At 37.1% G+C, this 24,907-nt stretch overlaps 1 protein-coding gene across 1 annotated transcript in view; it reads left to right on the forward strand.

Annotated features, from left to right (window-relative positions):
* Positions 1–24,907, forward strand: part of LOC131950168 (uncharacterized) — a 238,073-nt gene that overhangs the window by 211,382 nt on the left and 1,784 nt on the right. The window contains exons 23-45 of the mRNA XM_059312221.1: positions 6,133–6,598; positions 7,640–7,812; positions 8,220–8,384; positions 8,551–8,655; positions 9,101–9,208; positions 9,433–9,549; positions 9,957–10,109; positions 10,529–10,637; positions 10,865–10,985; positions 12,821–12,914; positions 13,165–13,255; positions 13,669–13,788; positions 14,352–14,487; positions 15,587–15,711; positions 15,859–16,022; positions 16,415–16,570; positions 16,848–17,153; positions 17,494–17,625; positions 18,119–18,313; positions 18,987–19,034; positions 19,337–19,480; positions 22,082–22,321; positions 23,110–23,233. Of these exons, the coding sequence (XP_059168204.1) occupies positions 6,133–6,598; positions 7,640–7,812; positions 8,220–8,384; positions 8,551–8,655; positions 9,101–9,208; positions 9,433–9,549; positions 9,957–10,109; positions 10,529–10,637; positions 10,865–10,985; positions 12,821–12,914; positions 13,165–13,255; positions 13,669–13,788; positions 14,352–14,487; positions 15,587–15,711; positions 15,859–16,022; positions 16,415–16,570; positions 16,848–17,153; positions 17,494–17,625; positions 18,119–18,313; positions 18,987–19,034; positions 19,337–19,480; positions 22,082–22,321; positions 23,110–23,233 (3,592 nt within the window). The remainder of the gene's footprint in view (positions 1–6,132; positions 6,599–7,639; positions 7,813–8,219; positions 8,385–8,550; positions 8,656–9,100; positions 9,209–9,432; positions 9,550–9,956; positions 10,110–10,528; positions 10,638–10,864; positions 10,986–12,820; positions 12,915–13,164; positions 13,256–13,668; positions 13,789–14,351; positions 14,488–15,586; positions 15,712–15,858; positions 16,023–16,414; positions 16,571–16,847; positions 17,154–17,493; positions 17,626–18,118; positions 18,314–18,986; positions 19,035–19,336; positions 19,481–22,081; positions 22,322–23,109; positions 23,234–24,907) is intronic.

Raw genomic sequence — 24,907 nt, forward strand, 5'->3', positions numbered from 1 at the left:
AAGTAATGAACAGCTAAAGTGCTATAAATATGTATTTCAAAACTATTTCTTCCAAATTTTTAAGATATATTTTTTAGTTTGCTGTAATAAGCATAATCTTAAGTTTCTCGTATATTCACCTATGCCGTTATAAGCAGAACTTCTATTTTTGTACACTCAACAATTCTGTTATAAGCAGAACATTCAGTTTTTTTACTTGAGTGAAGATATCACAAACATCAACATATGTGCTGTTATTGATCACAGCAATAAATTGACATATCTGAATGTTGACAGGAAAGTATTTCTTTTATTTGTGTTATGACGCCTGCGATGATTTACTTCCCTTGCATTAAGGCATTATGTACTTGCCTTATATTAGGGCCTTATTTATCCATAGCCAAATGCGTCTTAAATTTTTTTTTACTTTCTTTGTAATAAGGTGTTATTCATTTTCTTTACAGTAGGATGTCTTGAATTTTTTACTTCCCTTTTGTACGAGCTTCGTGGTGCGGGTTACTTCCCTCGTGTCGACGAGTCTCAAATAATTTGTTATCCTTCTTTTGGGAAGTATTGGGGGAGGGGGGAGGACTAGTTCCCATATATAGAGACGCCTCGAAATGATCTAGATCTATGTAATTCGTGTTAGGGCGTATTGAAATGACTTACTTCCCTTGTGTTAGGACGTCTCCAAATGGTTTATCTCCCCTGTGTATGGAGGCTCCGTTTGATGCCCTATTTTTTTAAACTTAGTTTTTGTTACAAATACAACGACGTTGCCCACAATGCTTCATAGCGCCACCTAACGACCGGAGAGAAAAAATATTTCATTTAATTTAAATCTATAAAACGTATGATGAACGTAGGAAAGATTTTGTATGTGTGTGTGAAAGCAATTATATCTTTTTCTGTTTGTGCCCAAGACAAATAGGGCAAAAAAAGTAGAGCACATAAAAACAAAGCAGACGTTTTATATCTGGTAAAACGTGTCGACAGATCTTCCTATTTTTTGTCAAGGGTGCAGGGGACGGCGTGGTCGAGTCGGTAAAGCTCATGGTTGCTAAACCGAAAAGTCTCGAGTTCGAACCCTCAGGCAGATGAGGCTCGTTAGCTGGGAACAGCCACTCTTCTAGGAGAGACAACTCCAAAATCAAACAACTGCTGCCTTGTAGTTTGTTCTTGGTTGGAAGCAAATCCAAATAGAAAAGCAGGCTGAAATCGGAGTCAATTGCCTCAATGGCGCATAACCAGTTGACACGTAATCCTTAATTACGGTATAATGGAAGCATTGTCGAGTCGGCAAAGCTCATGGGTGATAAATTCGAAAAAAAAAGTCTCGAGTTCAAACCCTCTGGCAGATAAGGCTCGATCTCTCCCAACACTGATTATATAATCCCAAAAAAACTTCCTCAAATTTTCATGTGAAATTCAAATGTCTGTTTTTGTTATAAATAACAAATGTCTGTTTTTGTTATAACAAATGTGATTTGTTTTTGTACTCTAAAAATGGACCAGGACATCCCAGTCAATCAAAGATCGAGTATTAGATTTGTCCCACAAAGACCACGTTTTGTTGTCGGATATTTTATTCCGATATTTTTTCCCCTGATGTTTTTTAATTTTCTGATAGCTGGTGACTTTTTTTGTTTGACTAGATTTATATCCTCATCGCGATGGTGTTTGATGGTATATGACTATCATTGTTTTGGCTTATTTTTTGTTCGGATTTTGTTTTTACATTAAATTTTTATTTCGTTATATTTATGTTTGATAATTATTTTCTATTTTTCTTTTCTTTATATTTTCTTGTTCAAATTTTTAAATTTAATTCTCAGTTATTTTTATGTAGATCGATATATATATATATATATATATATATATATATATATATATATATATATATATATATATATATATATATATATATAATGTTTATTTTCTGACACATTTTTATCTGATGTTTTTGTTTCGTGAAATTTACATTTTGTAATACTAATTTTCTGCCACTGAGACCACAAGCCGCCGCTATTGATTTCAATTTCAACCTTCTGAAACAAGTTGAACTAGATCTTACGCCCTTGTTCTTCCCCACCCTCAATAACAAGACGGCAAGCTTTATACTGTACAGTGTAACTCACGTACACGTTAGAAAACATAAACAACATGTCTGTCCATGTGCCAGGTCAATAAACTTGTGGTCAATCGAATCATTCCATACACACGAGCTGGCTAATTTACATCGTCTGGTCTGCTATCATAGCCAGACGTGGGTGGGTGGCCTCCCCTTCCACGTCACTCAAAATGTGGGATGTGGAATCATTTCCTGGTCGAAGCCTCCTACTTGACATCACTAGAACTTAACAGTGCCGTCTGGGAGATACCAGGATTTGTTTACTTCTTTACTCAGTCGTGTGCTGTTGATCACTGTGTTTCTGATGAAGACAGTTTATCGAAGTAGGACAAATCAGCCATTTTTTTATTATTATTTCGCTCTTTAAAAAATGTTATTTTTTATGCTACATTACATGTGTGATGTTATTTTATACAATATCAAATATCTATTTTGGCTGTTCTTGCCAATATTTTGGGTAAATATATTTAACAGTTGTATTTTAATGTTTAAAATTATATTGTTTAAATCAAATGATAATGTGCGGGATGTTGCTGCGCATGACGGATGCGCGTGAACGAATTGAGTATCTAATCATACATCCGACTGCTGGTCAAAAAATGCCGTCAACCGTATCAAGGATAGCATCCGGAAACCGTTATCTAAGGAAATATAATCGCTGTGTGTCATGAATACATATTTATGTTGGCTAGTGCGAATCGCTTTGATGTATGCGGGGATAGGGACAGCACAGCTTTTAATGTGGCTTGTGGATGGCCTCAAAAGTGGGGTATAGATGGCCTTTTTATAGATGGCCTGTAATATGATATATAGATGGCCTTTAATGTGGGGTATAGATGGCCTTTAATGTGGGGTGCGGATGGCCTTTAATGTTGGATGTGAATGGCCTTAACTGTGGGGAATAGATGGCCTCTAATGTGACGTATATATGGCCTCTAATGTGGGGTATGGATGGCCTTTAATTTAACTTATAGTTCTGTGTATGTATTCATGCAGTTTCGTTCAGTCTTACCACAGGCAACAAGTGAAAACATTCTATCTATCTATCTATCTATCTATCTATCTATCTATCTATCTATCTATCTATCTATCTATCTATCTATCTATCTATCTATCTATTTATCTATTTATCTATTTATCTATCTATCTATCTATCTATCTATCTATCTATCTATCTATCTATCTATCTATCTATCTATCTATCTATCTATCTATCTATCTATCTATCTATCTATCTATCTATCTATCCCACACGTTCAAACGATACAATTACTTCCCGCTGCCCTATAACAAAATACATCCACACGATAGATCCACCGCTATCAATTGTACAGCACATGGCTGTATAAATTAACTTATAAACGATGACGGATGGTATAATTTAATTCCACCATTCGCGCTAATTACAACCGCAGAAACAAGCTTGCATCATACGTTATGTTTTTAATCACAAGGCTAATTAGTGTCCGTAATGACAAGCGCGGGGGAACAGTCGCCGCAACACCCAGGACACAAGAACCCTTATGGAAGCAGGTCTCCCCCCCCCCCCCGAGCCCTGGGATAACCATGCATTAACTCATCTTCTAATGGCGTGCTGTTCGTCGTCTACTTGGGTAAAATGGGGAGAGTGGAGGAGGAGGGGGGGGGCTGATTGATTAACCACTGACTGACCTGACAAGACCTGTTGTGTGGAGTTCACCTTCCTTCCTCCCCCTCCCTCTTCTTCACCCCTCCCTCCCTCCCTCCTCTCCTCGTTTTCTGCCGTCTGGATGCTCTGTCGCACATTTGACAACTTAGGCAATAGGAAGAAAGCATGGGGTTAAAATTGTGCATCCCCACCCCACCCCCCTCCACCCCATTAATTGATACACAAAGCTGTAGCACAAAAAACTTGCAATATTTAGCACCAGAATATATATATATATATATATATATATATATATATATATATATATATATATATATATATATATATATGTGTGTGTGTGTGTGTGTGTGTGTGTGTATTACCGAAACGTATAAAATATATAGATTAGCACCGAAAGGTATGAGATATTTAACAGAAAAACACCTAAAATATATAACACCAAAATAAGCCGCACCAAAACGCGAAATATTTAGCATTAAACCATGTAGCACCAAAACATGTAGCACTCAAACATGCAGAGTTTCTTCCAGGCATCTCTTTGGGGGCATAGCCCCCCCCCCCCCCCCCGAAAAATGTTTACCCTTCCCCCCCCCCCCCCGGAAAATATCAAGTGCCCTCCCGAAGAAAAAAGAATCACTGAAAACATGTAGCACTCAAACATGAAGCACTTAAACACGTAGACCAAAACATGTATCACTAAGACATATAACACCAAAACACATAGCACCAAAACACACAGCACTAAAACATGTAGCACCAAAACATGTAGCACCATCAGTATGTGAAATCTCTGTAGGACAACAGGAAGACTGACTGATCAATGTGAAATCAATAAGTTGACCGCGGGCGATAACTCCTCCTAATTCTCTTACTCTATGCCTTCAGCAATTGGCCATCTATATGCATATACAGACGACGACATGTTATTAACTACACACGATACAATGCGTGTTGCCATTAACTACACACGATACAAAGCGTGTTGCCATTAACTACACACGATACAATACGTGTTGCCATTAACTACACACGATACAATGCGTGTTGCCATTAACTACACACGATACAAAGCGTGTTGCCATTAACTACACACGATACAATGCGTGTTGCCATTAACTACACACGATGCAATGCGTGTTGCCATTAACTACACACGATGCAATGCGTGTTGCCATTAACTACACACGATACCATGCGTGTTGCCATTAACTACACACGATACAATGCGTGTTGCCATTAACTACACACGATACAATGCGTGTTGCCATTAACTACACACGACACAATGCGTGTTGACATTAACTACACACGATACAATGCGTGTTGCCATTAACTACACACGATACAATGCGTGTTGCCATTAACTACACACGATGCAATGCGTGTTGCCATTAACTACACACGATGCAATGCGTGTTGCCATTAACTACACACGATACAATGCGTGTTGCCAGAAAACGACGTTTTCGGCGCGTGTTTCCTAAATGACGTAAACATGACCTATAAATGACGTCATTTTACTGACGAGATGTTGAACACGTTTCAACTAACAATCCAGTAGATCCAAGCAAATTGATATATGTTTCTAGTTCTGTGCGTCAGATGTAAATGTGTAACTATTTGACAAATGTAGAGTTATCCGCCCATATCTACTCCCAACTTTTCTATTAGTGTCGGATTAGGGCTTTGAATATGTACATTTGTCCAAAGGGATTATAAACAGACTCGGGGATTAGTCAAAGCCCACGCGGTAGGTTATGGATAAACTGAACAATAAACTGCTCGTAGACGACTTGATTACATTTAGAAAATGTCAAGTCATTTTTAGATACATTGACTTACATTATGCTGGCATTTTTTTCTTCAACCATCCCTATATTTAGTTGTTTCACTCTGGATATAGATCTAGATTCTAGAATATTAGCGAGCCAATTTTAAATCATATTGTAATTTTTTTTAAAGAAATAAAACTCTGGTAAATTCAACAATCGGCCTTCGCCCACAGTCTGATTACACAGCGTGAGAAAAACACTTCTAACATATTTGTTAGAATAGTTCAGTGATCTCAGACATTATAATATGTTGGAGGAAGTTTTTGATTTTTTTTAAAAATAAAGGCATAACTTAAAGCTTAGTGTCGTATGTTTTATGTATCTATAGCTGGGTTTGGATAATCTTATATATCTACAACTGGGTGTGCCTTTTGTCTTAAATAACTACATCTGAACGTGGCTTTGGTCTTGTGTATCTACATCTGGGCGTGGTTTCTGTCTTGTGTATCTACATCTGGGCGTGGTTTCTTCTTGTGTATCTCCTTCATCTCACCTAGGCGTGTATAGAGCGTGTGACGTCAACCAATGTGTATCGTCCCCAGGTCGACCCCGCCAAAAGCGGCAGCCACGCCCACGGGGGAGCAGCCCCAGACAGCGTCAAATCGTCTGCTGGTAAAGCCAAGCGCACCCCAAGCCCACTCCGCAAGATCCGCTCCGAGATGAACAAGTCCCACAACTCCGACCCCACGCTGAACCAAATCGCCCGGGGCAGCCCGACTCTGGGCTTCCGTCCCCGGAGCTTGACCTTCAGCTTCACCAGCAGGTACCGGTCCCGCAGACGGCGCATGTCTCTGGGGTGCCGCAGTGGGGACAAGTCCAGCTCCATCACCCACTCGACACAGCTGTCGTTTTTGGACTTCGTGGACCTGTTCAAGTCGTTTGGTCTGCGGTGCCGGAAGGACCTGAAGGACTTGTTTGACCAGATCTCCTCCAGCAAGAAGCCGCACGTGGACGAGGCCATGACGTCAGTAGACATTCCTAGCCAGGCCACCACTAGTGATAATATATGTACGTTTTATTTTTTTATTTACATTATGGTCTACAAGGTTAAATAATATCAGGAGGTGGGATGGAATTAATTGAAACAGATAACTTAAGACACTATTCTCAAATGTGAAGGCAAGGTTTGATGTAGAGCAAATGATGTTCACCCAAAAGTCTAAGGTTTGAATCGCATGGATTGGATTATGTCCCTGAGTCCACTCAGCTCTCATAGGTACCTGACTTACGCTAAGGGGCGTACAGGTGATGAGCATAAAGCTGACTACACTATCCCTGGCATATGCAGAGGTCACAGAATTAGGTGAACTTTATTTCACCTACACCATGGCCAGTGTTTCTTTCAGGTATCTCTAGAAGGCCTCCCCCCCCCCCCCCCCCCCAAACAAAATAAAATGATGTAGAAAGCATATACTTTTACCAGTTTCCCAGTGTCTGCCCCAGTAAAATTTAGTTGTTGGACCCCTCCCTCCCCCTGAATGTTTCAAGTGCATCCCCCCCCCCCCCCCCCCAGGCTGAAACAGGTAATTTGCTTAACTACTCCACAAATCCTGAAGTGACAAAAAAGTTGTGTTTGTGTGTAGGTTCCATTACAAGAATCACAGTCCTAGTGACAAAAGTTTTATGTGTGTAGGTTCCATTACAAGAATCACAGTCCTAGTGACAAAAAAGTTGTGTTTCTGTGTAGGTTCCATTACAAGAATCACAGTCCTAGTGACAAAAGTTTTATGTGTGTAGGTTCCATTACAAGAATCACAGTCCTAGTGACAAAAGTTTTATGTGTGTAGGTTCCATTACAAGAGTCACAGTCCTAGTGACAAAAGTTTTATGTGTGTAGGTTCCATTACAAGAGTCACAGTCCTAGTGACAAAAGTTTTATGTGTGTAGGTTCCATTACAAGAATCACAGTCCTAGTGACAAAACAGTTGTGTGTGTGTAGGTTCCATTACAAGAATCACAGTCCTAGTGACAAAACAGTTGTGTGTGTGTAGGTTCCATTACAAGAATCACAGTCCTAGTGACAAAAAAGTTGTGTTTGTGTGTGTGTAGGTTCCATTACAAGAATCACAGCACAAGACCTCAAGCTGGACAGCCAACAGCGCCACAAGATCTGCGACGCCCTGGCAGTGTCCAGCATCATCTCCAACTGTGCGGGGGTGGACACCAGCCACAGCTCCTACCTGACACCCGCTGAGATACACGACTTCCTCGTCAACTTCCAGGTCAGCTTTGTGTTGTCTTCATCAGTCATTGTCACAGTGACCAGCGTCCTTTATCAAACCAACCATGAATCAAAATATTACATTATGATGTTCTTGATTAAATAGCCACTGTTTGTTATATCAAAGGTGACACACACAAAAACACCACATTTAAAAGTAAACAGAAATACAGCCTCAAAGTAAAAATATTATGTTCAAAATCTCTGCATTTGCAAATCTTATTTCAAACTTAATTTTTAAAAAAAATTAAAGCTTTTAATCTTTTTGAAAGTGTACTTAGAAAATGAAATGTACAAAAAAACAAATTTTTTGGTCCATATCAATAATAATGTCAGCAAACCTTATTAATGTTGATTTTTATTAATTTTTTCATATTTTTTTAACGACATCTCTGTAACTTTGATTAGGAAGAGCACTTGGACCAAGAGGAGATAACTGAGTTGGTAAGAAAGTTTGAACCAGACCCTGCAATGAGAAGTAGGTGCTTCATGTCCTTTGAAGGCTTTGCCAGGATGTTGATGGATAAAAACAACTATGCACACGCATATGAAAAAAGTAGTCACACAGACGAGGTCATTTTATATTTCATTTTTAGTTAAATATTTATATGACTTGAAAAATTATAAATTTGGGATTTAGATCTAGGTGTTTAACATGTTAGCCAAGTAGACTAGTTAATAGATCCACTGGTATGCTATTGTCCAGTTTGTTGAACTGTTTGATCTCACTATTGACCAGGACATGGACCATCCCCTGCCCCATTACTACATAGCATCTTCCCACAACACCTACCTCACTGGGCACCAGCTCAAGGGGGAATCTTCTGTCGAGCTCTATAGTCAGGTACTGGCACCATTTTTTTTAACACTGAATGGAATTCTTTGTCTTTAATGGACCAAGGATTGTATTGTAGATTTCTAATTAGCCAATAAGTGTATTGTAGGTTTCTAATTGACCAATGACTGTGACTGTAGGTTTCTCATTGACCAATGGCTGTGACTGTAGGTTTCTCATTGACCAATGGCTGTGACTGTAGGTTTCTTATTGACCAATGGCTGTGGCTGAGATCACATATTAAACAAGACTAACTATAATTCCTCATTAACCAATGTCTGTCCTGTAGGTTACATATATTACTACTAAATATACCTGATTGTATTGATTAATGGCTCTACTCTAATTTCTATTTTATTTACCTTCATACAACCATTAAAATTTACCATGCAGCACCATCAACAGCTATAAATGTATGTAACCAATCAAACTACATGTTTTATGTTGCTGTCAGGTGTTGTTGATGGGCTGTCGTTGTGTGGAGTTGGACTGCTGGGATGGTGAGGATGGGTCACCAATCATTTACCATGGTCACACTCTCACCACCAAGATCTCATTTAAAGTAAGACCTGAATTTTAATGACTTGATATTCAAATTTTAAAACACTATCTTTTTTTAAATGTAAAAAAATAATTAGAAAAGTTTATTTTAACATTGTTTTCAGTTTTAGCATCAATAAAGAGTAGTAAAATTAACATTTTAGATTCATTATTATTTAAAATTGCATGTACTTCAATGTGATTGTTGATGTGGCAGTTATGAATGAAATATATTCTGTTATCTAGGGAGTAGTGGAAGCAATTAATAGGAGTGCCTTTGTCACCTCACCATACCCCATCATTTTATCCATTGAGAACCATTGCTCACTAGCCCAGCAGCAGAAGATGGCACAGATATTTGTGGTGAGTACACACACTAAGTCTAGGCAGACCGCATGACCACTGTCTAGGCTGGCCACATGACCACAGGCTGGGCTGGCCACAGTGTAGCCTAACTACAGTCTAGGAATTGAGTTTGCCACTAATCATTTTGGTAGTATTATTGTTAGGCCTATTTGGTGTCATTGTGCAACACATTCACCAGTAGCGTAGCGAGGGGGGGGGGGGGCGGGGGGGAGACACATGTCCCCGGGCGCCGACCTTAGGGGGCGCCAAAATGGGTTGGAAAAATAAATTGAAAGGTTGAGGGTGGTGCAAATCTAAAATCTTGAGGGGGTGCAAATCGAAAGTTTGTGCCCGGGCGCCGGGTAGGGTCGCTACGCCTCTGGTTGAGTTAAACCACAGCTAACCCACCCAGCTTCTGGTTCCAGAGTGTATTTGGTGAGAAGCTGGTGACAGACTTCCTGTTCGACACAGATTTCCTAGAAGATCCCCAGCTGCCTTCACCCAACCAACTCAAGTACAAAATCCTCATCAAAAACAAGAAACTCAAAGACAACGAAAGCCTTGCCGCAGCCAAAAAGGTTTGTTTCATTAAAGTGATCTAACATTTTTAAAAATGTCTGCTAGTTTAACCATTTGACCACTAAAGTGGATCTTTTTAGGAAACCACTTGAGTCATTTTCTTTACATAATTTTATTAACTAAGAATTCAGCATGCCAGATTATTGATGTTTAAGTTTGAGTACTAAACATTTGATTACAATAGAACTATTAACATAATAAATCAAAGTGTTATACATAAACTGACAGAGTGACATAAGTTTTTTTCATTTTATTTTGTGTGTGTATATACACATATACATCAACATACACACATACATACACATACACACTTATACACTTATACACATATTGAAATCTGTAATGGGACAACCTAGAAAACATGTGTGTAGGCCATCCACTGAATTTAAATTGTGTACCCTGAATATTTCTTGATTAGGTGTACACACAGAACAGAGCAAGCAGCATTCCATCTTCAGAGACAACATCTATCAATGATTTTGATGATGATGATGATGAAGATGAGGATGAAGATGATGTGACAGATGGTGAGAATATTTTTATTTTTGATGATTAGCTTAAGACTTTTTGGCAATGATTGCCAATTAGATTTTTAATTCTTTATGTTTGTGTATATCTGAAGGCTAAAATAATCCATTATTTTACAAAAATTGAAAGAGTTGATCAATCTTCTCTAGTTATCAAAGACTTTAGTAAATTCAGCTGTATATTTTGTTAAGGAAATTGAGTAGTAAAATTTCTCATTGTTCTCTAGCTGTCAAAGAGTTACGGAGGTCAGTGGACAGCCAGGACAGTCCAACCCCTGAACACGAGGACAAGACCAAGGGTGACCAGCCCCGGTCACGTACTGACTCTATGGAGGAGCTACGGGCCAGGTCAGATAAACTTTTCATGGTGTCAGTTATCTTTTTCTTTACTTTTATTTCTATCTTGTTTTTTATTTTAATATTTGATATCTTTATAATTCACAAATTCATGTTGTAGTGTTGTTATATGTTTGTAAAAGTGTTATTAAAAATCATTTGTATTTTCAAAATGATCTTAGACACCTTTTTTTTTTTAATTTTCATGTTGACTTTTTACACCATTGAAATCCCCGAAATTAAAACTAGAGGAAATCTAAAAAATTTGTATTATCCACACACAATTCAAATCCCTAAAGAAACCCAAGAACAGTGTAGACCATAGACAGATCAAATCCCTAGAATCAAGTTATGTGAAATCCTGAAAAACAGGGCTGGCCAAAGTAATACATGTGAATTTTGTTCCTATACGCTTTATGAAGTTTTAAAATAATTTATTACTTCAAATTTTAAACCTCATTTTTTTTCTGACTTCTTAATAAATCTTATATAATTTTCCAAATTTAACTATTGTCAGCTAATTTATGTAATGTCATTTAAAGGTACTGTAGGACAAACTCATAATGTAATGAAATCATTTAATGCTATGATCAGCATATCATTTTAAGTAGATTTAAAAGTATAATCTTTAATCTTAATCACTGTTTTGGTGTCTAGTGTCATTGAGTAAAGGTGGTGTCTAGTGTCATTGAGTAAAGGTGGCATCTGGTGTCATTGAGTAAAGGTGGTGTCTGGTGTCATTTGAGTAAAGGTGGTGTCTGGTGTCATTGAGTAAAGGTCATGTCTGGTGTCATTGAGTAAAGCTGGGGTTTGGTGTGGTTGAGTAAAGGTGGTGTCAGGTGTCATTGAGTAAAGGTCATGTCTGGTGTCATTGAGTAAAGCTGGGGTTTGGTGTGGTTGAGTAAAGGTGGTGTCAGGTGTCATTGAGTAAAGATGGTGTCTGGTGTCATTGAGTAAAGGTGGTGTCTGTTATACTTGAGTAAAGGTGGTGTCAGGTGTCATTGAGTAAAGATGGTGTCTGGTGTCATTGAGTAAAGGTGGTGTTTGGTATACTTGAGTAAAGCACATTTTCCTCCTAAGGCCAGTTGCTTGGCCAGTCTCCCTGTAATGCCTGCCATGTGAAACAAGATTCTAGATATTGATTTCTGTGGCGCACTCTGCCACTGCTGTAACTAAGGCTGTCGTGGACTTTAAGGAGCCAGAACATAAGCCTGGTCAAGTCAAGCAATGCATCTGGTCCATGTCTCAACTTTACATTGTCTTCATTCATTTATTCAATAGAAGCACAACTAAGTTAGCAGATGTTTACACGACTGTTTTTGTCTGTAATGTTTCTAAATTAGAACAACAAACAGTTGATGTATAGAGTTGGACATGAAGTGTTTATAATTAAATTGAAATGTTTACCAAACTCTGCTTGTTTTTCTCACGCATGTTTTGGTGTTGATGATGTTTGACTTTGTTAATTAACCCTAAAATAATTTAATTAATTAATTATCAACGAAACAATTATCAGCAAAACATTTTGCATGTTTTTAAAAAGCTTAAAGCAGTCTACAAAATTCTGAAATGTAAGACCTCAAGTAAAGACAGCTCTATGATAATGTATTTAAAAATGAGTATTTTTTCTTGAATGATTTGAAATAATTATTTTTGATACAGATATCCCAATTATTTGAAATAATTATTTTTGTTATAGATATCCCAATGATTTGAAATAATTATTTTTGATACAGATATCCCAATTATTTGAAATAATTATTTTTGTTATAGATATCCCAATGATTTGAACTAATTATTTTTGTTATAGATATCCCAATGATTTGAACTAATTATTTTTGTTATAGATATCCCAATGATAACTTTGGCAGTAAAACTTCTCGACCTAAAAGCCACCCTGAGCTAGACTGGCACTTTGATGAGGAGATATCAAACCTGAAAGTACAAAATATTGAATTATCGTTCTTTCTTTCACTAATTCAATCCACTATCAACAGCGACACATTAGCTAGGATTTTGTTTCAGAAAGGAAATTCTTAATGTTTTAGTTTTTTTAAAATTTATGTTTTCTTTTTCATACTGAACTCATCTTTTTTTCTATTAAAAACAAATGTTACAGAAACTAATGTCTAGTAGAATTTACAAGAATGTACACTTGTTTTGGCTAAATATATGATTTTTTTTTCTCAAGGTCCAGCCGAAAGTGAAAACAAAAAAGGCCAGTCAAATAGCCAAAGAGTTGTCTGATCTTGTTGTGTATACACATGCTGTCAAATTCAGAGGTAATAACACAGACACACGCACACATAGCCTACGTACATACACTATATATACATACATTCAAGCTCCAAGATACATAGCCTACATACATATGCTATATACATATGCATACAAGCTCCAAGATAAATGGCCTACATACATACACTATATTACACATACATTCAAGCTCCAAGACAGCACATACAGACACACACATATATATCCTACATACATACATACACTATATACACATGCAGTCATGCACTCACATACACAGGCAGGTTGGTTTCTTTACACTTTGTCACTTGTTATAAGAGCAGCCCACTGAACAAGTTCATAAAACCTTACCACACTAACATCGGCCAGAACAATTTTCAAAATTAATGTCAAATTTAATTAATGTTTATATGTAACTAATTTTTACAAAATTGAACAGGGCTTAGTATGAGTCCCAACACATCTTTGAAACAAAAAAAAGTCCCCTCTCGGAGAAGTATTCTAACAGCCAGCATGGGAACCAGTCCCAGCACTCCCACTCTCCTACCAGGTGGTGCAGGTACTGTAAACACTTGAAATAAACAATCCTATAGCAGCTCTCTCTCTTTTACACTGTTGTAAACAATTTTAGTGCAGTTCTTGGATTTTCTGACATTTTTAGATTTTTTTTTAGATTTTAGAATAAAGAATTGCTGTTACATTCCTTTAAACAACATTTATTTACTTTACATTGCAACTAAATTCTTCAAAAAATTATTTATTTAGTATGCATGTTCTACTTCAGCATGTCCTTGGTAAATTTGATTGCTAAATAACAGTAATAAAAGTTGTTAGACATTCATTTTTTATAGTTGTAGTTCAGTTTAATCCAGGCAAATTATAAACCCAAAATGAACAATCAAGAAAGACAATATTTGTGTAAAGCCAAAATAGAATTTAAAATATTCAAGTTATAGATTAAGATTGATAAAATCTAAACAAAGCTACAGAAGTATAATTTAACAACAGACATAACTTTACTTGAACTTATAACCCCTAAACTTTTATTTGAGTAGCAAGTAAAACACCACTTTATTTTGTGACCTCTTGTGTGACCTCTTGACCCCTGAACTTTTGTTCCAGACAAGCCAGAAAGTAGCCTGCAAGTGACCGGAGCCAAGTTTAAACGCTGTGAAGTCCCCTCCTGTTATCTGGTGTCATCCCTCAATGAGAACAAAGCCAAGCAACTGTGTCGCAGGAGTCCCCTGGCCACTGTTTGATATCCTTACACAACGCTCTTACTCAGTTTTATTTGGGATCTTAGCTGGGTTTTATTGGACAGCAGGGACTAGGGTAGAGTGCTAGACTACTGGCCACTGTTTGATATCCTTACACAACGCTCTTACTCAGTTTTATTTGGGATCTTAGCTGGGTTTTATTGGACAATGTGGCATAAGGTAGAATGCTAGACCACTGGCCACTGTTTGATATCCTTACACAACGCTCTCACTCAGTTGTATTTGGGATCTTATGGGACAGTGTAGAGTTCTAGACTGCTAACCCAAAAGTCTCAAGTTCAAATTCAGGTTCAGGTAGAATGTCCCTGAATTCACCCAGGTGATAGGTACCTAACTTATGTTAGGGTAAATAAAGGCAACTGGGCATAGTGCTGACAATGCAGAAGTCACAGACAGGTGAACTCTACTTCATATACCCCATGGACCATCAGGTGTAATAGGGTAACTTTACTAGCTGACTTTTGACTATTTTTTGCTGTTATCACAATCCAAACTTTGGCCCTAATCCTGACCATAACCCTCTAACCAACCCTGAATCTTATGTTGATATCAAGTAATACATTCCATGCTGTAGTTATGTTCAGATTATGTTTATATTAAGTTATTTAAAGGTCCATATTTTAGATGTCCATGGTGAGTTTTTATCTTAGTGTAGACATTTTTCTGATGACAATTTAGCATTTAGTATTATGGAAAGTGTTAAATGTGGATTTTAAGAATCACTATGGGTGTGTCTAGCTTAAGAATGAGTACAAAAGTATAAAAGTATGTAGGCCTCTTTCTTACTGTAGGTTGCCAATAACATCCTTCATAGCTACTCAATTCAGGTTTTAAATTATTGACGGATATGAATTTATTTGAAGCCTTTAAATTATAGACCATATAAATTTTAGACCATATAAAGTTATGTGAGAACTTTAAATTATAGATGTATATAAAGTTATTTGAGGCTTTAAAACTGTAGACCAATATAAAGTTATTTGAGGCCTTAAAACTTTAGTCGTATAGCCCTATAAAGTTATTTGAAGCTTTAAAACTGTAACCATATATAAAGTTATTTTAGGCCTTAACCAGCCGTACCCACACAGAGAGACAGCTGATGAGAACCTACCCAGCAGGGATGAGAATTGATTCTTCCAATTTTAACCCTGTCATTTTCTGGGCTTTTGGGATTCAGATGGTGGCCTTGAACTATCAAACAGAAGGTGACTGTTATATTTTTTTAAATGAATGTCATAGGCTTATTTAGTTGGTGGGCTGTCTTAAAGGTTGTTTTTTTTTTTTACTTTTTCTAGATCTAGCATGTCTTTGTGTGTTCTTGTAATATTAAAGAATTAAAATTAAATCTCCAGATGTAGCCATGTCTTTGAACACAGCCATGTTTGAACAAAATGGCCGCAGTGGCTACATACTGAAACCGTCTGTCATGTGGGATAAATCCCATGTCATGTACAACCGCTTTAATCCTTGGGATAAAGAATTTGATGGCTTGCACACCACCATCCTTACACTACAGGTAACTGGTTGTTTTTTTTTTTTGGTATTTTTTACAGAATAAATTGTTTTAGTTTTGTCTTTTTTGTGAATTTGTGTTTGTTTTCTATTTTCATAATTAGGCCTATATTTCTTGCTTACAGATTTAGTTTTATGTTCATTTTTCAGACTATTATATTTATTCAAACACAGTATTATGTATCACATTTCAGAGTTTTAAATTTATTTTTTTAATGTATTTTTTTTTTCAATTTAAGATTAAGATTTTGTTTATACATAACACATAATGTGTGTTTCTTTACATCTGTCTACTCATGTGTTTGTTGATATTTAGCTGTGATAAGGGACTGATGAAGGCTATTACGTTCCTGTTTGCCATGATAATAGACTAATTATGTCTGTATGTTAATTCAGATCATCTCAGGCCAGTATGTGTGTCAACATTACTCCACCAACGTACAAGTGGAAGTGGAGGTGATTGGTATTCCTGTGGATTGTGCCAAACAGAAAACTAAAGTAGTGCCTAAAAATGCCCTTAACCCTATATGGAATGATATCTTCACATTTCAAGTAAGAAAGAGTTGGATTTTTGTTTTCAATACTATAAAACCCTTGTTGAAGTTTTTTTCTATAGAACTATACTTCAACTTTGGTTAAGTTTAATAATTATGAAATTATTTTTTTCTCACCATTTGTGTCATATATTATTTGCGGACCCTGCCATTATAATTTGTTGTGATTGATGCTAATATATTTTAAATATTTTACATCAGGTATTATTTGCGGACCCTGCCTTTATAAGATTTATTGTGATTGATGCTAATATATTTGTAATATTTTACATCAGGTATTATTTGCGGACCTTGCCTTTATAAGATTTGTTGTGATCGACGCCAATACAAGTCACATGGTCACGCAGCGTGTTATCCCCTTGAAATGCCTGAGACCTGGCTACAGACATGTGCGGCTCCGGAACGGCTCCGGTCAGCCGCAGGAGTTGTCCACCTTGTTTGTGTACAGCAAGCACGAAGAGGAACTACTGGAGACTAGGAATGGATCAGACTTTGGTCTGACCGTCTCCTCGTTCAAACGTATGTCCATCTTCTCAAAGGTCAGGGAACTCTCGGACGCCAGTAAACAAGATTCTAAAGAGGTGAGCAGGATTTGATTGGATAATTTAGTGGGTTGCATCAACATGTTAAATTACTGATCATTTCTATCGATGATATACACATTTTTAAGTATTTTTAAGAAAAAATGTAATTTGCAAGCAGTGCTTTGAAGATTCTTTCCAGATTTTGTTAATTTATTTTTCATTATATTGAATGTATCACATTTAAATTTTGCCAAATGTAACATTTGGCAGCTTTTTGTGTCCAAAAAAAGAAGTTTACATCAGTAATTGATATTTTTTATATTAGTACCTGATATTTTTTAAATATCAGCACCTGAAATTTCTTTATATTTTTGAATAAAAAAATGTCCCTCTACAGGCTCTTACAACCACGGGGACCAAGCTGAAGCGTAGGATGTTTTTCATTAGTGTGTTTGGAGTTACTGCCCCTGATGAATACATTATTCTCAAGGTCACACAGGACTCCACTGTGGCAGACACCATAGCACAGGTGAGCTGTAGATAAACTTTGATAAATCGTCTTTTACCAGCACTTTATCAATTAGTTGAATTAGTACATCAGCTGAATATTTTTTACATCCTATTTATAATTACTGTTTTTTAGCTGGAATATCATAGATTTTGTAGTATTCAGATAATATAGTCTTTATAGCCTACTATTCAGAAGATATTGTCTTTGTAGCCTACTAATCAGAAGATAATGTCTTTTTAGCCTACTATTCAGAAGATAATGTCTTTTTAGCCTACTATTCAGAAGATAATGTCTTTTTAGCGTACTATTCAGAAGATAATGTCTTTTTAGCCTACTATTCAGAAGATAATGTCTTTATAGCCTACTATTCAGAAGATAATGTCTTTTTAGCCTACTCTTCAGAAGATAATGTGTTTGTAGCCTACTATTCAGAAGACATTGTCTTTGAACTATTTGGAAGAAATTTAAAACATTTATCTTGACACAAAATGTTTTTGTACCATGACTCCAGGCGCTGACTAAAGTGGGTCGACTGGATGAAAAGTTTGCGGACTATGTCTTGGTGGAGGATGTCCAGAGTGGCTGGGAGAAGAAAGACCAGGAGAAGGCCAGCAACCAGAGAATTCTGGACGTGGCCGAGAGGGTTCTGGCGGCTCAAAACAAGTGGAAAGGGGCGGGGAAGTTTATTCTTAGGAAACTCAGTGATGTAAGTTGTCAGGATTTGGTGGGTGGCCTGTGTGATGTGAGTTGTCAGTATTTGATGGGTGGTCTGTGTGATGTAAGTTGTCAGGATTTGGTGGGTGATCTGTGTGGTGTTACATGTCAGGATTTGGTGGGTGGTCTGTGTGGTGTTACATGTCAGGATTTGGTGGGTGGTCTGTGTGATGTAAGTTGTCAGGATTTGGTGGGTGGTCTGTGTGATGTTCCATGTCAGGATTTGGTGGGTGGTCTGTGTGATGTAAGTTGTCAGGATTTGGTGGGTGATCTGTGTGGTGTTACATGTCAGGATTTGGTGGGTGGTCTGTGTGATGTAAGTTGTCAGGATTTGGTGGGTGGCCTGTGTGATGTAAGTTGTCAGGATTTGGTGGGTGGCCTGTGTGATGTTCCATGTCAGTATTTGATGGGTGGTCTGTGTGATGTTCCATGTCAGGAGTTGATGGGTGGTAATAATGATGTGTTTTATGTCAGGATTTTATAAATAGTCAAATAGACTATCTATCATATAAAACATAAGTTGGGATTAAGGCTAGTATTAGGAACTGAATTAGTGCTTAGGTTTAGACAAGGAGATTTTTTTCTCAGTTTTCTCTCATCAAGTATTTGGCTTTACTAATGTGTTCCCTGATGTGTTTTAAAATAAATTGTTCTTGTAATCACAGGACCCCAGTAGTAGAGCCTGGATGACCACTATGCTAAAAGAACAGAAGGTCAGCATTAAATAGCAACAGTTAACTGATTAATATACTCATTTATTTACTTCTATTTTGTGTTTTTTTATTTTAGATCTATCTTATGTGTAATATTTATTTATTTTGTAAGTTTTCAGTTTCATAAGGTTTAATTACCTTGACAGTGTTCAATGGATAAATAGTTCTAAGTTATACAAAGGTTAATTTTCTTGGCAGCATAAAGTGGAAGAATTGTTATTAGTTTTAGTAAGTTTAATTTTCTTAACAGCATAAATTGGAAGAATTATTTTTAGTTTTACAAAGATTAATTTTCTTGGCAGCGTCAAATGGAAGAGTCCAGCACTGCGGACTGGGAGGGGGAGGAGCACATGTTTCTTGTCTGTGTGTTCAACGTCTCACCAGACCAGCCATACACAATCTTTAAGGCACCAGTGACCAGCACAGCTCAGGATATCATCACACAAGTGAGTTCTCACAATACAAACTTTCACTATCACTTAGATCAGTCTACACAGGATATCATCACACAAGTGAGTCCTCACAATACAAACTTTCACTATCACTTAGATCAGTCTACACAGGATATCATCACACAAGTGAGTTCTCACAATACAAACTTTCACTAGCACAACTTGAGATAAGTCTACACTAGAATAGACCAGGACACAACCTTCCACAGAAGAATAAGTTTAAACTCTTTAAAAGTTTTAATCAAACATCTATTTGCTACACAAAAATCCTCCACAATATAAATACTCTCCTAGTTGGACAGTTTAAAAATCCCATTTTTGTGGCACCGTACACATCTAATGAATTAACACATTTTTGTTGATTAAATAAATATAGAAATAAATAACATTATTCTTCTTCTTCTTCTTTCTTAATTTTTAGTGTTGAAGGGGATCAAGATTTATCATTTATCTGCCAGTGGGTTTGAACTTGAGACTTTTTTCGAATTTATTGACCATGAGCTTTTTGCCGACTCAACCACGCCTCCAACACAATTAAGCGTTATGTGTCAACTGGTTATGTGCCATTGAGGCCATTGACTCCGATTTCAGCCTGTTTTTCTTTTTGGATTTGCTTCCATAGCCTTTGTCCAACCAAGAACAAACTACAAGGCAGTAGTTGCTTGATTTTGGAGTTGTCGCTCCTCGAAGAAGAGTGGCTGTCTCCAGCTGACGAGCCTCATCTGCCCGAGGGTTCGAACTCGAGACTTTTCGGTTTAGCAACCATGAGCTTTACCGACTCGACCACGCCGACCCCAACATTATTATTCAATAATCAGTATAATAATGTACTGTTTAATAAATGTTGTATGATGCAGTGTAGAAAAAGAGAATTGTTTAAAACTTAACAGTAATTTCTGGGGTCGGTGTGGTCTGGCGGTAAAGCTCTTGGTTGCTAAACTGAAAAGCCCTGAGTTCTAACCTCTGGGCAGATAAGGTTCAATAGTTGAGGACAGCAACCAATCTAGGGAAAGACAACTCCAAAATCAAAAACTGCTTTCTTGTAGTTTGTTCTTGGTGGGGCAAAGGCTGTGGAAGCAAATCCAAAAAGAAAAACAGGCTGAAATCGGAGTAAACAGCACATTAGACACATAACATGTTGACACGTAATACATTTGTTGGGGAAATCCCTTCCCTTATTGCAATATACATAAGCAAGTTGATGAGAATCTTTCGATCATAATTATTGACAAGGATTAAAAAAAACTGTTGTTTTTTTTGGGGGGGAAGGGGGGGGGGGGGTGTGAATCAAAAATAAGAAAAATTAACACTTGAGCCTGAAAATAATATAGATCTAGAAGTTACAAATCCGGAGAACTTTAAAATAATTGTATGAGTTTGAGGCTACATTTCTATTTATTTTCATCAAGCCTAAGTTATAATCCGTAGATTCACTTCCTTAAGACATTGATTGGCTGTACAGGAACTCTGGGATTGATATTCGGAAAACTCCACTTCATAAAAACACTCCCAGTACTCAAAAAATGGCTGATAAATTTATTTAAGTTTAGCCATTTTTATTTTCAATTTATGTTATGAATGGAAACAATTGAATTGTTTTTTGGCTTTTTTTTTATTTTGTTTAGTTACTGAAAATACTAGAAACATCAATTACATCCAATCTTTAGCAGAGTCCTACAAAAATCAAACAGTCAGATTTGTATAACATATTTATTTTAATAACATCATACATGATTTTAAAATATTCAATAGGCCTTTGGAATACTTATGAAGACTATTCTCATTTGTGTCCATTGAAAACAAAGAAAAAGAAGGAAATTAATTTGTATTACATACAAATTCAAGATAACTAAGGGAGACAAAAAAAAACTTTGTTCCCAAAAGCCAATAAAAATACAGAATATTCATCAGTAGCCAACTAAAAATTGTGAATCACTGTTTATTATTTTATTAATCATAAAATTTAAATCTCTTAAATGAATGTTTGTCTATTCTTTTTACCTCTTTAATTTTTTTAATTTATCATTTGACTTTACTACCAATAGGAAACTATTAGCTATATTTAATACCTTTTGTCTAGACATGATAAAGGTTTAATTACCCTATGTTCCAAGGCAGATTTTAATATGATTGTACTGCAATAAATTAAAATTATTATTGTATTGTTGCCTAATATATTAATATATTTAGCACCTGATATTGTTATCTAAAGAATAACTGGTAGTTGCTTTAAAGAACACCCTCATACCAGACCCTCACTCACCTGCATAGAACCAACTGAAATGTTGTTAGAGAAAGCAATTAGCTTCTTCTATTTCTGATTCTTTTATTGTTCACTTTGTAGCATCAGTAAATAACTAGTAGGTCTAGTATGTGTTCTAGTCAGAAAATACCTTCATTATATTTTGTATACGATGGTGTAAAATGGGGAAAACTTTCAAAATAGATAATTATCCTGCACAATTACTATACTTCCTCTACATTCTGTATACAAGAAAGTAAAAAAGGTAATATTCCAGCCATTACTAACAACAACAGAAAAAAAATGTAACTATGTTGCAACAACAGGAAAAAATTTTTTAACTATGTTCGCAGGCAATGAAGAAAGCCCATCGAGCCAACACTGAAGATCCTCGTGATTTTGTACTGCTAGAGGAGGTGACCAACCAGGCAGAACCATTCCAGGCTAGTTCTTCCAAGAAATCTGGCAGTGAGAAGGGGGATAACTCTAGGATACTGGCGGATGATGAGAATGTCTACCAGGCTCAGAATGAGTGGAAAACTGCAGGGAGGTTTGTCCTCATGAGCAGGGAGGAAGTCAGTCTGGAGGATGAGGTGGGTACTGTAGAGGATGAGGTGGGTACTGTAGAGGATGAGGTGGGTACTGTAGAGGATGAGGTGGGTACCGTAGAGGATGAGGTGGGTACTGTAGAGGATGAGGTGGGTACTGTAGAGGATGAGGTGGGTACTGTAGAGGATGAGGTGGGTACTGTAGAGGATGAGGTGGGTACTGTAGAGGATGAGGTAGGTACTGTAGAGGATGAGGTGGGTACTGTAGAGGATGAGGTGGGTACTGTAGAGGATGAGGTAGGTACTGTAGAGGATGAGGTGGGTACTGTAGAGGATGAGGTGGGTACTGTAGAGGATGAGGTAGGTACTGTAGAGGATGAGGTGGGTACTGTAGAGGATGAGGTGGGTACTGTAGAGGATGAGGTAGGTACTGTAGAGGATGAGGTGGGTACTGTAGAGGATGAGGTGGGTACTATACAGGATGAGGTGGGTAATGTAGAGGATGAGGTGGGTACCGTAGATTTGGAAAGATCAGTTTAGTTGACTTGAGTTTTCTAGATATGTCCTAGTCTTTTGGTATATGTACCAATCTATATTGGTCATTCATAATTCTATTGGTAGCAGTCCTAAATGGTCATTTGTAAGTCTTCTGATACCTTTCTACAATGGTCATCTAGCTCCTGAGTAAAGGTTTTTAGACATATTTATTGTGCTCACAGTAAAAGAATTACACTAGTCTTTAAAAAATATGGTGTCATCTTGTCATAAATAAAATGAGATAAATGACTTTATGACATATGACTTTATGACAAAATGTTATTTTTTCATTCTAGGATAAAAAACGTTTTAGCAAAGGATCCCTGTCTAAAGGCAGCAACTTCTCAAAAAGGTTTGGATCAAAAAGACTTTCACGCAACCCAACTCAGGGGGAAAAACTCCTTGCATACCCGCCTCCAGGTACACTAACACACATCTATTTACCATCTGTCAATTTTTTACCATGCTTTTTGTTAATCAAGTGCAATATTCCTAATAGCTAGGCTTATCAAGATCTATTTCTTTAAATAAAGTGTGAAGTATTTTCAATAGCTTTAAATAAAATCTGTGCATTATGCCAGTTCACTATTGGCATGATGTCCAATCTTTCAGAGAGCTATCTAACCTTTGTCTAACCTTTCAGAGAGCTATCTAACCTTTGTCTAACCTTTGACCTATCTTTCAGAGAGCTATCTAACCTTTGACCCATCTTTCAGAGAGCTATCTAACCTTTGACCTATCTTTCAGAGAGCTATCTAACCTTTGACCCATCTTTCAGAGAGCTATCTAACCTTTGACCTATCTTTCAGAGAGCTATCTAACCTTTGACCTATCTTTCAGAGAGCTATCTAACCTTTGACCCATCTTTCAGAGAGCTATCTAACCTTTGACCTATCTTTCAGAGAGCTATCTAAACTTTGACCTATCTTTCAGAGAGCTATCTAACCTTTGACCCATCTTTCAGAGAGCTATCTAACCTTTGACCTATCTTTCATAGAGCTATCTAACCTTTGACCCATCTTTCAGAGAGCTATCTAACCTTTGTCCTATCTTTCAGAGAGCTATCTAACCTTTGACCCATCTTTCAGAGAGCTATCTATCCCATCTTTCAGAGAGCTATCTAACCTTTGTCTAACCTTTGACCTATCTTTCAGAGAGCTATCTAACCTTTGACCCATCTTTCAGAGAGCTATCTAACCTTTGACCCATCTTTCAGAGAGCTATCTAACCTTTTTCCTATCTTTCAGAGAGCTATCTAACCTTTGACCCATCTTTCAGAGAGCTATCTAACCTTTGACCCATCTTTCAGAGAGCTATCTAACCTTTGTCCTATCTTTCAGAGAGCTATCTAACCTTTGACCCATCTTTCAGAGAGCTATCTAACCTTTGACCCATCTTTCAGAGAGCTATCTAACCTTTGTCCTATCTTTCAGAGAGCTATCTAACCTTTGACCTATCTTTCAGAGAGCTATCTAACCTTTGTCCTATCTTTCAGAGAGCTATCTTATCTTTGTCCTATCTTTCAGAGAGCTATCTAACCTTTGTCTAACCTTTGACCTATCTTTCAGAGAGCTATCTAACCTTTGTCTAACCTTTGACCTATCTTTCAGAGAGCTATCTAACCTTTGACCCATCTTTCAGAGAGCTATCTAACCTTTGACCCATCTTTCAGAGAGCTATCTAACCTTTGTCTAACCTTTGACCCATCTTTCAGAGAGCTATCTAACCTTTGTCTAACCTTTGACCTATCTTTCAGAGAGCTATCTAACCTTTGTCCTATCTTTCAGAGAGCTATCTAACCTTTGACCCATCTTTCAGAGAGCTATCTAACCATTGTCCTATCTTTCAGAGAGCTATCTAACCTTTGACCCATCTTTCAGAGAGCTATCTATCCCATCTTTCAGAGAGCTATCTAACCTTTGTCCTATCTTTCAGAGAGCTATCTAACCTTTGACCCATCTTTCAGAGAGCTATCTAACCTTTGTCCTATCTTTCAGAGAGCTATCTAACCTTTGACCCATCTTTCAGAGAGCTATCTATCCCATCTTTCAGAGAGCTATCTAACCTTTGTCTAACCTTTGACCTATCTTTCAG

The sequence above is a fragment of the Physella acuta genome, unplaced genomic scaffold (assembly GCF_028476545.2).
Source record: "Physella acuta isolate Inbredline_101_S28 unplaced genomic scaffold, ASM2847654v3 ptg000741l, whole genome shotgun sequence".
In the NCBI taxonomy this organism is placed as follows: domain Eukaryota; kingdom Metazoa; phylum Mollusca; class Gastropoda; family Physidae; genus Physella; species Physella acuta.